General features: G+C 39.3%; 1 protein-coding gene and 1 pseudogene across 1 annotated transcript; one reads left to right on the forward strand and one right to left on the reverse strand.

Annotated features, from left to right (window-relative positions):
- Nucleotides 1-4,238: 4,238 nt before the first annotated feature.
- Nucleotides 4,239-4,943, reverse strand: LOC125911289 (olfactory receptor 5B3-like; annotated as a pseudogene).
- Nucleotides 4,944-8,831: 3,888 nt separating this feature from the next.
- On the forward strand, nucleotides 8,832-9,774 carry LOC125915710 (olfactory receptor 5B3-like). The gene has a single exon (XM_049621677.1). It carries the CDS (start codon nucleotides 8,833-8,835, stop codon nucleotides 9,769-9,771), a length of 939 nt encoding a protein of 312 aa, XP_049477634.1. The 5' UTR covers nucleotide 8,832; the 3' UTR covers nucleotides 9,772-9,774.
- Nucleotides 9,775-15,628: the final 5,854 nt, after the last annotated feature.

Genomic DNA, 15,628 nt, shown 5'->3' on the forward strand with positions numbered 1-15,628 from the left:
AAAGAAGACATCCAGATGGCCAACAGACACATGAAAAGATGCTCAACGTCACTCCTCATCAGGGAAATACAAATCAAAACCACACTGAGATACCACCTCACGCAGGTCAGAGTGGCTAAAATGAACAAATCAGGAGACTATAGATGCTGGTGAGGATGTGGAGAAACGGGAACCCTCTTGCACTGTTGGTGGGAATGCAAATTGGTGCAGCCACTCTGGAAAACAGTGTGGAGGTTCCTCAAAAAATTAAAAATAGACCTACCCTATGACCCAGCAATAGCACTGCTAGGAATTTACCCAAGGGATACAGGAGTGAGGATGCATAGGGGCACTTGTACCTCAAAGTTTATAGCAGCATTTTCAACAATAGCCAAATTATGAAAAAGCCTAAAGGTCCATCAAGTGATGAATGGATAAAGAAGACGTGGTTCATATATACAATGGAACACTACTTGGCAATGAGAAAGAATGAAATCTGGCCATTTGTAGCAATGTGGATGGAACTGGAGAGTATTATGCTAATGAAATAAGTCAGGCAGAGAAAGACAGATACCATATGTTTTCACTCTTATGTGGATCTTCAGAAACAACAGAAGATCATGGGAGGGGGAAGGGGGAAAATAAAAGTTACAGAAAGGGAGGGAGGCAAACCATAAGAAACTCTTAAATACTGAGAAGAAGCTGAGGGTTGATGGGGGGGTGGGGGAGAAGGGAAAGTGGGTGATGGGCATTGAGGAGGACACCTGTTGGGATGAGCACTGGGTGTTGTATGGAAACCAATTTGACAATAAATTATGATATATATATATATATATATATATATATATACATGTATACACACACACACACACACACACACATCAGTCAGTGCTACAGAAGCTAAACATGAGAGAGGCATGGTCTGCCTGGGGTCAGGGATCATCTGTAACTTATTTACTAGGTGGCCTTTTTTTTTAAAGGACTTTTGTTTAGTAAATAAACTAGGGTTGGCAAATAAATAAATGAATAAATAAATAAATAAATAAATAGACAAAAAAAATTTAAGTTCTCTGAAAGAATACACTCAGATTGGTTTTATTTCTTTCTTACGTGTTTGTAGAATTTACTGGTAAAGATATCTATACTTAGAATTTTTTTGGAGAAAAAGTTTGAATTTCAGATCCAATTAAAAAAATACAGGGCTACTCAGATTTTCTAAAAAAAAAAAAAATATATATATATATATATATATATGTATATGTATATGTATATGTATATATGGATATATCTGTGTCTGAAGTCTATAAAAATGGTAGGTCCTTTTCTGGAACCATTTCTTAATAATTACTTTAAATATACCATTACATTGAAAAAGGATTTTAAAATTTCAAAAAAGTTTCTGAGATATTACAGACAAGTCCCACATACCTCTCACCCAGTTTCCCCTAATGGTAACATCTTCCCTTATCATAATACATTAGTCAAAACTAAGAAGCCATCATTGATACACTACTATTCTCTAAAATTCAAGAATTTACTTAGATTATTATTTTTTAACTAATGTCATTGTGCTCTTACAGGGTCCAACCCTGGATACAACACTGCATATATTGTCCTGTCTCGTTAGTCTCCTCTGATCTGTGACAGTGTCTCAGTTCTTCCTGGATTTTTCACTACATTAATAGCTTTGAGAAGTACTACTCAGGTATTTTGTAGAAAGTCTTTCAATTTACGTTCACCTGATCTTTTTGTCATGGTTACACAGAGGTTTGGTCTTTGAGAAAGAGTGACAAGTACCATTCTTATCACCTCCGATCAGGGGACATATATTACCTACATGACTTGTCACTGAGGATCTTAATCTTGGTCATCTAAACAAGATATGTTTTCTGGGTGCTTCAGATAATGCTACCTTTCTCCCCCTGCAAATTCTACACTTTAGAAACATGTCACTAAGTTCAGGTCACGGTCATGGTGGAAGGGACTACACTCCACCTCCTAGGGGAAACTTAAATATATTATTTAGGGTTTTTCTATAAGAAAACTTTATTTACTTACTTACTTAATTTCTTACTTACGTCAGTATGTACTTACATTGATCTGCTTTAAAATTTGGGGTACAGTTTGTACTATATTATTTATTTTATTGTTCAGATCACTCCATCTTTGACCATCGGGGGCACTTGCAGTTTTACTCTTGTTTCCTTGTGAGCTGCTCAATCTTTCTGTTTTTTGAACTCCTCCTTACTTTCTGGAACTATAAAACATTCCAGGCTCCTGTTGTGCTATTCCGGTCCCAATCCAGTCATCAGCTCTTTCTCCAAAGAGTCCAGCTCACTCTCCATTGAAACTCAAATGAACCCAAACCCTCCAGCCCTCTTTCCTTTAACTGGAAAATGAAATAACGACTAGCTACAGGAGGCTAAGGACCTTCCTAAATTTTCTGAGGCATCTTGGGGTAGGGATTGTGTGCACATAAGTTCTCTTTTAGTCTCTCGGTTCCTGTTCTAAGTCCCTGCCTTTTTCTTACTTGTTCATCACTTCAAGCACCACACCTCCTCCTGAGCCTTTTTTTCCCCTGTGTCTACACTGCTTTTCCCCAAGGTGACATAAACTACTCATTCTCCTTCATTCTTCCAGAGAAACAAATAAACAGTAACCTTGTACTCAGTCAGAATGGAGGGGAAGTGAAGCCCAGATCGATGAACTGCTGCAAAGTAAATATTTGATATAAAACTGACCTTCAGGTTCATGAAGCATCATCTACTGTCAAACATCTCCTCCCAGTCAACTCTCTCCTAAAACCTTGGCTTCCCACCATGTTGTTAGCCTCTGTCCATCTTCTCTCTTCTCAGAGTTGAAAGTCTCAAAGCCCTATCTCTCTCGTTTCTCTGGGAAAAGACAGTATGCATTTACTCCATCATAAAGGTTGGGACAATACTTAGAAGCTATGTAAAGCAAAGAAAAGTTATGGACTAGATTGTAGAGTACACCGTTACGAGATTTGTCACCCCACCATCCAACCAAAACCACTCAAAGTCGTCCACCAACTTCATATCACTATGACATATGGCCAGTTCTAAGTCTTGACATTGTTTAACCTACCAGCAGATTTGACACGTCTGTTCCCTACTGATGCATTTCTCATCACTTGGTTTCCAGGACACCACTCACCTTTGTTGGCTCCTCATCTCTTTGACCTTTCATTGAGAAAGTTCCAGGTGTTGGTCCTTGAAACACTTTGCTTCTCTCTACCTACATTCTCTTACCTATGTTCTCATTCTCACGGTTTAAATACCATCTACATGCTGAAAATTCCAAATTTGTACCTCTGCTCCAGTGCTAAACCAAAATAAGCAATTAAACAAATAAAATGTAATTTAAGAGATTTATTTAAATATCTGAAGAAGATAAGAGCAGATAAGAGATAAAAAGCTATTTTAGATGGTGTGATTGAGAAAAGGGCTCTTAATGAAGCAGTGTGAGATCCAGGAAAAGGACTTTCCACTAGGGCAAAAACAAGCCAGAGACACAGTTTTGGAGACAGAGTAGAAGTTCAGATTCAGTTCCTAATTGTGTGGCAGTATACTGGCTTTCCTCAAGGAACATTTTTTTAAAATTCCAGACTATTGAGATTTCAGCTAAGCACATTGCCTTTCAGGCAGAGGTAAAATTTTGTGGTTGGTTTATCATTGATTTTTTTGTGGTCTTATGACTGAACTCTTGCCAGTGGAATGTACTCAGAGGTAATGTGAGCAGCTATTCTATCACTTTCTTGAAAAGAAATTATATTTCCTTCAACCCATCCCTTTCTCCTTTCCTGCAGGTAGAATAGTGATGATAAGGACAGAATTTCAACACTCTGCAAGATGATAGAGAGAGGCTGTGTGGACTGAACTTGGCCCAGAATGACCGATGGGTGCCATGTCCAGAGAGTTCATATTTATCCTACCACAGGTATCCACCATTTGAAATGAATTGGTATTGTATTTAAGCCACTGTGTTTTGGCTTTCTTCGTTATAGCAGTTTAATCTAATTTCCAATTGTGATAGATGAACTATGGACACAAATTCTTTGCAGCTGTTTTCCTCAAGAGATGGAGTCTTCCATGCCCGATCCATGCTTGCATCGGGGCCAGCCCTTTGACATCATGGATTAGGATGATGTGGCAGAGAAAATCTTGTGTGAGTTTGGAGTCGGTTTTACTTTCACACTGAAAATATTATGTAAGAAAGCAGGTCCAACCTCTGGAAGACGAAAGAGCATGTGGAGAAAAGGGAGAGAATAACCAGAATCAACGGTCAGAAACGTGAGTAATGCCATGTTGAGCCTTTGAGCCCGGCTGACTGTGCAGCAGATATGCAACCGCATGAGTGAGCCCACGTGCAAGTAGCAAGTCGCTGTCCCTGTGCTGAGAGCATCCTCAGGATGGCAAGGAATGTGAACAGATAGGAGGTCAAGATAACTATAAGGGCAAAACGGACTTAGAAATCCACTAATTAAAGAGCACAATCTCATTTACGTAGATGGCACAGCAGGAAAGAGCCAGGATCGAGGGGCTATCACAGAAAAAGCAGTGGACCACATCGGAATGGCAGAAAGAGAGGCCGAAGGTGACTCCAGTGTGGATGGCAAATTCAGCAAGCCCCAAACGTACCTGCCTACCGCCATCTGAGCACACACGATGGTGGTCAGAGCGGCGGGTGCCAAGTAAGCGCTGACACTCTACACACGACAGCTACCAGGAAGCCGTCTACGGTGGCAAAAGCCAGAAGGAAGAACCTCCGAGCACCGCATACGTCATAGGAGATGACTTCCTCCTCTGTGAGAAGCCCTCCGTCACCGTAGGAGTGACAGCGGAAGACTTAACACATTCCACCAGACAGAGGTTACGTACGAACAGAAAGCTAAAAGAGACCCATGTATACAGAGAACAGACTGGTGGTTGCCAGTGGAGAGCCATGTGGGGGAAGGGCAAAATAGGTGAAGAGGAGTGGGCGATTCAGTCTTCCAGGAATGGAATGAATATGTCACAAGGATAGAAGGTGCAGCCCAGGGAATATAGTCAATGGTATTGTAATGGTGCTGCCTGGGGACGGACGGTAGCTACAATTGTGAGCAGAGCATAATGCATAGAGTTGTCAAATCACTGTGGTGTATGCTTGAAACTAATGTAACATTTTGTGCTAACTACATTTCCATTAAAAAATAAGAATTTTTGCCATGAAAACAGACAAACAAAAAAACTTGAGGCAGATGTTTAAATCAGCTTTATTTGTAATCGCAAAACACTAGCACCAACACAAATGCTCTTCAACTAAGAATAAGATAAACCATCAGTAACAACCAGATAGTAAAATTCTACCCCGCAGTAAAAATATTTTCCTTTGATACAGGAAACGATACAGATGGGCCTCAAATGCTGAGTGAAAAATTATAGACCTACGCAGTACATGTTCTAAGATTATGGGTAAGGACACTCTAGAAAAGGCGACTTTATTTGGACAAAAGAGTTTATGGGTTTCCAGGGGCAGTGAGTGGGAGAATGGGTTTACACAGAGAGGTTTGTATGAATTTTTTTAGGTGATAGTGCTTACTTGACATGAACCTGACAATATTCCTAAAACTATATGCTAAGATTGTGGATGTTACTGTATGGAAATCATGCATTAATTATAAACTGACAAAAATAACAAGTAATACAAAAACGTGTGTGTTCAGTGAAAATAACCAGAGTGGCTCCCACAGGCTGTTTAATTGCTTCCATCCTGAGAAGGTGGGATGAGGTGCCAGAAATGTTCTCCCAGGGGAAATTCCCAGAGAAGCTCTGTGTCTCTGTAATTCTCTCCACATCCCCGTGCATTAGCCAATGAAATCCCAAGATGACTTCACATGAGACCATTGTAGAGGCACCAGTCTACATGCTGAACCCATTTGGTGATCATTTATTCATGTGAATGTTAAACTTGCTAGTGCACAGAAGTCTTATCGTGGATTCTCTATCAGCCTGCAACCACATTCAGGGGAAACACCCCAAGAGAAAAATCACATCGATTGACTTCAAAAATGATAATTTCTTGCTGAGATGTTTTACAGACCCTCCCTGCTTGTTATTTACAGACACAAGTCTGTGAATTATGTAAGAGGTAATCTTATCATCTTTATTTTACAAATAAGGAGGAAGTCAGTGATTCCTCTAAGGACACAGAAGGAATGCATGGTAGGTTCAGAAATTGAACCATATTAATACGCTTTCCTCCATTTTTCCCTGCTTCAGAGACCTTGGAGCCTTATGACCATGTCCTGAGAGAGCTCCTGTAGTAAGATTTATGCATTATCCTATGGCTGAGATTCTGATTCAGACCCGCTACTCAGCATTGGCTCTTCCTGTTCACCCAGAAGACAGGTAAGCATCCATATTCCGTAAACATTTTTAACGACAAGTGTAATCCATGCAAAAGCAGTAGGGCAGCTCTGCTTACTTCGAGTTATTCGAGAACAGAAATCGATGTTTTCAATGTTTTTCCAAACTACGGAGGTGAGACTGGAGTATACATGTCAAAATTTCCTTCAGAAGGGAGTTTATTGATACTTAAGGAACATCGTTCTGCTTTGCTAAAGATATGAACAAAAGAGCCACAGATGATTCTCTAATTGATCGAGTGGTGATTTCATCCTGGTCACTCAATGCTGGCCTCTCATTGGGCACAAACAAGCAAGAGCAAGAGTGAAATAACCTTTAAACTACAAAATCCCTCCTATGAATTAACAAGATCCCCTATAATTTCCCTATAACTTTCCCCTATAATTTCAAGCTTATCGTCACCAGTACAACCACAGATGTTGACAGCGAATGGCTAAAAGCAGAGCCTTTTGATTACACAGAAAGTGGATTTAACTCTTGAATCTTGACTCTTTCCCATGCTAGCTGTGTATTTTAGAGCATCGCATAACTTCTCAAATCTTCATGCTCCACAATGGTGAAGGAGGAATGATAATACCACCTACGTATGTATACACACATGCATTTACAGATAAACCCTGTATTATTGCTATAGAATGTAGTATAGGATCCAAGTGGACAAGTGTGCTAAGGCTGGCAAACAATGTCCACAATGTCTAATGTTGGCAAGTAATTCCCCTATTGTACGGGAAATTGTCAAAGTTTAGGAGGAAGATGTGAGTAGTTAGCAGAAGAGGGATGCCCTTCCAAGGCTTCAAGTTTAAGTGAACAGATTTATAGTACTCTTCCTATGGAGGAGTACTGACTATCCCAGCTCCTCAGGCTCCAGGTAGCCCACCGTGTGCACCATGCATGTGCCTCTCAGACACTTCAGTGGGAAACCACAAACTGATTTTGGACCAGTAGAGACAATGAGCAATCGTAAGTTGAGTTAAATTCAATTTCATTTCAATACATTTTAGACTGTCATCTTAGGAACCATTCAGTGTGGGTTCAAAAGTTGGTTCAAAGCATGGCTTGTCAACTAATATTCATTTAAATATAAGAAATCGGGGCCTGAGGGTGGGTCAGTCTGTTAAACCTCCAACTTCAGCTCAGGTCATGATCCCATGGTGCACGGGTTCGAGCTCCGCCTTTGGGCTCTGTGCTGACAGCTCAGAGCCTGGAACCTGCTTCGGATTCTGTGTCTCCCTCTCTCTCTGCCCCTCACTTGCTCACACTCTCTCTCTCTCTCAAAAACAAATAAACATTAGACATTTTTTTCAATAAATAAATATAAAAAATTACTCAATGTCCTGTGCATATTTATTTATTAGAGAGAGAGAGCACAAGCAGGCGAGGGGCAGAGAGACAGAAAGAGAATCAGCATGGAGCCTGATGCAAGGGCTCAATCTCATGACCAGAGCGAAAATCAAGAGTCAGACACTCAAGTGACAGCAACCCAGGAACCCCTTGTGCATCATAATTTAAATGACCGTAATAACAAATTAAACTCATGATGTTCTTGAGAGGATGTAAGGAATATACAGATTTTCCAGGACTTACAATGAGCTTATGTTTCAATAACTCCATGGTAAGTTGAAAATATGGTAAGTTGAAAATTTACTTAATACACCTGACTTACTGAACATCATAGCTTAGCCTCTCCTACCTCAAACATACTCTGAGCACTTACATTAGTCTACAGTTGCACAAAATCATCTCACACAAAGTCTGTTTTCTAATAAATATCTCATGTAATGTACTGAAAGTGAACCACAGAACGGTTGCCAGTGTCTGGGTTGTTGACCCTCATGATTGCGTGGCTGACTGGGGGCTGTGGCTGGTGCCAATGCCTAGCATCATGAGAGTCAAGCCTCACATCAGTAGGCTGGGAAAAGGTCAAAATTCAAAAGTCACAGTTTGATTTCCATCGAATGTGCGTCACTGTTGCACCATCGTAAAGTGGAAAAATCATTAAATCGAATCATTGTAGGTTGGGGACCGTCTGTACCTCTACAGGGTCTGCAGCAGTTCCTGGTGGGTGAGTCATGGGCAAGTACCTGCTTTCACTAGGCTTGGGGGAAGTGAACGGCCAGACATTCCTTCTGGACGAGCCATCTTGATCAAGTTATTTAATTCTCTACATCTCAGTTTACAGATTTCTAAAACTTTAGAATTGAGGAGATGCTCCATACTTCAGATTCAACAGTTTGCAAATCTACACATCATTAATGCGCTGACTTTTGTTGTCAAGCTAATTTTTTTTTATCTGGAGAAACTTGATATACAAGCTACTGCTCTAATGAAATAACACATACTGTATGTATACACTTTTCAATATAAGTCTCTTGGTTTATCACCCATTTCTTTCTTCTCATTGCCACAGCGTTTGTGGTTCTCAACACCGATGGATAACAGGACAGAAGTGACGCAGTTTATCTTGCTGGGACTAACCAGTGATCCAGAACTGCAGGTTCCCCTCTTTATCGTGTTCACCCTCATCTACCTCATCACTCTGGTTGGAAACCTGGGGATAATAGTGTTGATTCTGTTGGACTCTCGTCTCCACACTCCCATGTACTTTTTCCTCAGTAACCTGTCTCTGGTGGACCTTTGTTACTCTACAGCTGTCACTCCCAAGGTCATGGCTGGATTACTTATAAGAGACAAGGTCATCTCCTACAATGCATGTGCTGCTCAGATGTTCTTTTTTGCAGCCTTTGCCACTGTGGAGAGTTACCTGTTGGCTTCAATGGCCTATGACCGCTATGCAGCAGTGTGCAGACCCCTCCATTACACCACCACCATGACGACAGGTGTGTGTGCATGTCTGGCCATAGGTTCCTACACCTGTGGTTTCCTGAATGCCTCTATCCACACTGGAGACACATTCAGACTCTCCTTTTGTATGTCCAATGTGATTCATCATTTTTTCTGTGATGTTCCTGCAGTCATGGTTCTTTCTTGCTCTGATAGACGTGTCAGTGAGCTGGTTCTTGTTTATGTAGTGAGCTTCAACAGCTTTTTTGCTCTCATGGTCATCTTGATTTCCTACATATTCATATTTATCACCATCCTAAAGATGCACTCATCTACAGGATATCAGAAGGCTTTATCTACCTGTGCTTCTCACCTCTCTGCAGTCTCCATCTTCTATGGGACACTCATTTTTATGTACTTACAGCCCAGTTCCAGCCATTCCATGGACACAGACAAAATGGCATCTGTGTTCTACACCATGGTCATCCCCATGCTGAACCCTGTGGTCTATAGCCTGAGGAACAAAGAGGTTAAGAGTGCACTCACGAAGGTCGTTTCAGAGGCAAAATTATCTTTAAGATTGTGATTTTTTAACATTGTACAATGTACACTAATCTAGTTTCATTAAGACCACCATGAAATTAAGTTTCTGAAGTGATATCTTTGCTTATTCAATGCCTCTTATCCTGAAGGAAAAAAACATATGTCCGGAAATGTAATAACCTGAACAATAATGATTAAGATGTCTCAGTGCCTGGGTGCCTGGGTGGCTCAGGCATTAAGCATGTGACTTCTGCTCAGGTCATGATCTCAGGGTTCTTGAGTTGGAGCCCCAGATCGGGTGAGCTGGAGCCACGTCTTGGGTGAGCTTGAGCCCCACTTAAGTGAGCTCTGCTTCTCTTTCTCTGCCCTTTGCTCACTGGCTCCCCATCTCTCTCTGTCAAAAAAAAATCGCCTGGGGCCTACTTGTAAAAGCAGGTATTGATTTATTCATTTATTCTACATGAATTTGTTTCTACCACATCAATGCAGAAACACATAAAATAGGGACACAAATGAGACCATGAACAGAAGGGCACATATCCTTATGTGCCATGAGGATACATACACATTGGAGTAGGGAATTTCCCAGAATTAACTGGAATGTTGTTAGTTTTTAATAATAATAATTTAAATATTTAATTCATGTATTAGAATAGAAATTTATGTCCAATATTTTTATTTCATTAGTTAAATGCTGTTCGAAGAGTCCTAACTTAAGAATAACCTTGAGAATATACTTAAAGTAATATACTACTAAATGAGTGTATCTACCCTAAGGGGGCACAGCTTATTTTCTGCTTTGCTGAAATATTTTTATCTCACTCAGTGTTCGTACTCCAAAGTTTGGGCACAATGATTTCCTGGATCCCATAATCAAGTGAATCATCTGAAACAATTCTATAATTTTTACTTTGAAGTGATGCCTCATTAAATGGGAAGTAACGTATCAAATAAATACTCCTTAGTAAATCATAAAAAGACATTAAATTTAAAATTACTTGAAGTGTTGGAACACCTGGGTGGCTCAATCGGTTCAGTGTCCAACTCTTGATTTCGGCGCGGGTCATGATCCTGGGTCGTGGGATCAAGCCCTTCACTGGGCTCCACACAGAATGTGGAGCCTGTTTGAAATTCTCTCTCTCTCTCTCTCTCTCTCTCTCTCTCTCTCTCAAAAAAAAAATTTAAATGTTAGTATCCCATTATACTTGAAAATTACTTCATATGTATGAAATATAATTAACTGAAATGATTCTAGATATCTACACAGAAATATATACGACAATATCTGTCAATAATAAAGATAATGTACATTCAATATGCTAGTATAATGCACAATATTTATATTTTTAATTTTGATCCTCAGAAAGTTTTATACTATAAAAATCTACCCACATAAATATGTACCCTCAACTAATTTGTTACCTCTAGATAATAAGAGGCTTTGATATTTCAATATTTGTAAGACTGTGCTTGAATATACTAGTATTTTCATCCTACTATTTGGGGGCAGTGCAATATAACACAAACATTCACTTCTACGTTTATGGAAATATTTCTCCTGTCAAAAACATTATTACCTAAATTTTTATAATTATCTTAAATAATTGTTTCATTTTAGAACTATTTTAGAGTTACAAAAAATTTTCAGAACAGTGCAGAATGTTCAATGTAACCCTGTGGCAATCTGAATAATGACTTGATCCACGTCCTAATTTCTGGAATCTTCCAAGGTTACCTTATATGGCCTAAAAGGACTATGTAGAGTTGATTAACTTAAAGATTATATCCCATATTTTCTGTGTGGACCAGGAAGGAAATCCCACGTATAATTATAAGAAGTTTGACCACAGATAAAAGAGTAGACAATGTGACATTGGAAATAGATGAAGTGATGTGACCACAAATCATGGATGACAACAGCCATCAGAAAATGGAAGAGGAGAGAAATGGATTTTGTCTTAGAGCCTATGGATGGAGGGTGGCTCTTCTAATACACTGACTTTTGTCCAGAGAACCTGATTTGGACTTTTGGATTCTAGACCGTGAAGGAATTAATATGTGTTGCGTAAGCTTCTAGGTTTGTGGTCATCTGTTATAACAGCCATAGAAAATGAATACAACTCTCACCTAGTCTCCTCTAAAAAGGAATTTTATATTACCATGGGGCATTTGTAACACTAGGAACCCAAGCTTTGTATATATTAATTTTACTCTGCCACGTAGGGTTTTAAGGGTTTTAACAAATGCAGAGCATTGTGTTCACCAGCACTGCCCTATCACTTCTTAGCCTTTTGGCTAAGATCAAGTGTCATACCAGCACTGTACCATGGAGAATACATTATAATTCTAATATTTCTCTTTCCATTTCTGTTGTAGACTGCCAGTCCCTACTCCTTCATCTGTGGAAACCACTGAGCTTTCCTCCATCCCTACGGTACGTGAATGGAATCTCATGACGCGGAGACTTGGGAAGGAATAAATAAAAACTGTTTTTTGTTCACAGGTGACATGAATGCCTACGTAAAAAATAGGAAAAAATAGGAGAAAAGAACCCTCCCGGGACTAATAAGTGATTATAGAATGATTGTCGGATGCAGGGCTAATATACTAAATTTGATCACTTTCTTATATACTGAAATGAACAAACAGGAACTGAAATTAAAAACATGAGGCCTTTCCTATTAGAAGCCCCCAAATCAAATAGTTATAAATCTAACAAGATAACTAAATAAAAAACTACCAAACTTTAGGGCATGGCTCAATCAGTTGACCAACCGACTCTTGATTTCAGCTCAGGTCATGATCTCACAGTTTGTGAGTTTGAGCCCCGAATCGGGCTCCATACTGAAGACACCAAGACTGCTTGGATTCTCTCTCTCCCTCTCTCTGAGCCCCTACCCTGCTCATGCTCTCTCTCAAAATAAAGAAATAAACTTAAAAAAAAAATTACCAAACTGTGATGCTGATGTTGTTGTTTGTTAATATGGCACTGGACATAGTTATTTCTCTGATATATTTCAAAAGAGGTTAAAAAAAATAATGGATTAAAAAAAACATTTAAGAGATTGGGCCAGGTACTAAGGAAACTAATAGAAAATGGAATTTTTTCCAAAAAGAAAAATCAGGGTCTTATAAAGAAATATACCCCATCACCAGGGTTGAGGGGCCTTCAAAATGTCGATTCCATAAGATTTCTAAATTGAAATCTGTGCGCCTTCCATTACTATCTATTCTGAATGGGAGCTCCTTTTTTCCCATTATCTTTACTCTAGTCCAATTTTATTTATTGGGAATGAATGTGGAAGAAGCTAAGTTTTCCTTTTAGTGCATAAGTTACTAGGCAACAAGGAGCCACACAAGGACTGGGTGGAGAAGACCTTTTAACCTCTCCAATAGCCTGGACATTGTGCTTCTATATTAATTAGTTGGGGTTTAGGTTGTCTCCCTGGTGGAGGTGAATAAGAAATTTTCTGTACGAAAGGAGGTTTAAGATGAATATTTGATGATCATAAGCATTACAATGGAAAAGACTGGTTGGTTATTTTCCCAAACTATTTCTTTTATACTCCTGGAAAAAACATAGGCTCTGTTCCTCTGCCTTCATACAATTAATTTTGACCATATGTTTGTGTTCTTAGCCATGGAATGTGAGTACAGATCATACATGCTGCTTCCGAGTCTGGACCACAAAACTCTCCAGGTGATGTCCTGTTCATTCTTTTTCTTTGTCACCAGCTGGGTGGAGAGGATTCAGACCACAAGAGATGACAAAATTAATAATGGAAAGAATCAGGGTCAACTGAATCTCTGTAGAGATTCCCCCACAACAACTAATGGAACAATATGCAAGCACGAAAGACCTCTATGGTCATGTCACTGCTGTTTGCAGTTTGCTTGCTAGGCAGCTAGTATTATTGACCCTAACAGATTCAGAGAGCTTCCCATAAGATCATCTGGAGGATGTTGTGGGGGTGGGGAGGATTTATGCTGAGAAAACTATCAAATTTCTCCAGCATATCCTGATTCTACAATGATTTCTTTTGAAAACTCACCAGCCTCCAAATCATAACCAAAATGGCTAACGCCAACTTAGCACACGTTTCGGAGAGAGAACAAATCCAATGTGAATTCCGTTCCAAACCAAACTTTGTGATGTAGGGCAAGTTATGTAAGTGTTCTGAGTTTCTAATGGGGAAACTACTGCCTCTCCCACAGACTTCTATTAAACGGGCACTGAATGAGCCAGACTGTAGCACAGTGCCTGGAACAGAGTAGCTGCTCAAAACATGTCAATATCCTTTCCCTTCTGTTCCTTTTCTTATCTCTCTTTCAATCATCTATAATGCCAACCTTCTCCATAGAACTACTAAAACAGTTACGAATTATATTGCTTTGTTTTTATAGGTTTAGTTGTAGCACTGAATTGCAAGACTTTTGAGCCCACAGATGTTATCTCACCTAGATATGTATTCTCAGAGTCTAGACTAATGTTTATTCCACAGAGCTCAAGAGTAGCTAATGAAATGTGATTCTGTATAGGAACAAATTTACATGGGAAAAAAAGGGCACAAATATTTATCTCTATCATCTTCTTCGTAACAGTGGTCAAAATATTGTTTATTCATTTTTGTGTGTTTACTCCTTTCATTTGTTTTCTCTATTAGAATAAAAGTTCTATGCAGCCGGGAACAATTTCTGATTTGTTCACTAACAAAGACTCTTGAGAGTTCAGAGCTGAGGCTCAGTAAAAGATTTTAAGGAATGAACAACTGCATGAGAAGAGGAACTGACACCGAACAGAGAAACTCATCATCTGTTTGTAAAAACAGAACACAGACAACAAAGTAAGCTAGCTCATACTGCAGGAACACGTTAAATTGAAAACCCAGTGGTTGAACACAGCAAAGATAATAAAGATTTTATGTTAGTTTCCTATGGTTGCTGTAACAAATGACCACACTTTGGGGCCTTAAAACCACACGCATTTGTTTTCTCGCAGTTCTGAAGGCCAATTGTTGGAAATCAGTTTCACTGGGATGAAACAAAGATCTCAGTCTTGGGAGTCTCTAGGGGAGACTCCGTCCCTGGTGTATTTCATCTGCAGGTGACCGCCAGCATTCCTCAGTGGTATTTCCATCAGTTTCTGCCTTTGTGATCACATTATTTTCTCCTCCTATTGTCTGTTTAATTTCCCTCTGCCTGGCCTTTTTTAATGTATGTGAGATTAGCATAAAAAATCTACTGTTTTAAATTGTGCAACTCAGTAGTATTTAGCACATTAACAATGTTCTGCAACCATCACCTCGATTTAATTCCAAAAGACTTTTTTTTATTCACAAAGAAGATCCCATACCCATGAAGGCCCCCTGTCCCTGGGAACCAATAACCTATGGATTTAACTATTATGGATATCTCATGTAAATAGAATCATATAATAAGTGATCTTTTATGTCTGACTTCTTTTACTCAATTCATTGTTTTAGAGGCTTATCTGTGTTGTAGCATGTATCAATGCTTCATTTCTTTTTATGGCTGAACAATACCCCAGTGTACATATATACCACATCTTTTCATCCATTCTCAATTGGTAGACATTTGGATGGTTTTCACCTATTGGCAATTGTTAATAATGCAGCAGAAATATTTGTATTCACGCACAAGTGTTATTTGAGGACCTGTTTTCATTCTTGGGTAATATTACTAGGAACAGAATGGCTGGTTTATACGATAATTCTATGCTTACCTTTTGAAGACCATGAAACTGTTTTTCACAGCAAATGTTCCATTTTTCTTTCCCACCAGCAACGTACAAGGGTTCCTATTTACCCACATTCTTGCTACAATTTGTTAGTTTCCATTTTCTTTTACACACCATCCTAATGGGTGTGAAATGGTATCTC

The sequence above is a fragment of the Panthera uncia genome, chromosome D1 (assembly GCF_023721935.1).
Source record: "Panthera uncia isolate 11264 chromosome D1, Puncia_PCG_1.0, whole genome shotgun sequence".
In the NCBI taxonomy this organism is placed as follows: Eukaryota; Metazoa; Chordata; class Mammalia; order Carnivora; family Felidae; genus Panthera; species Panthera uncia.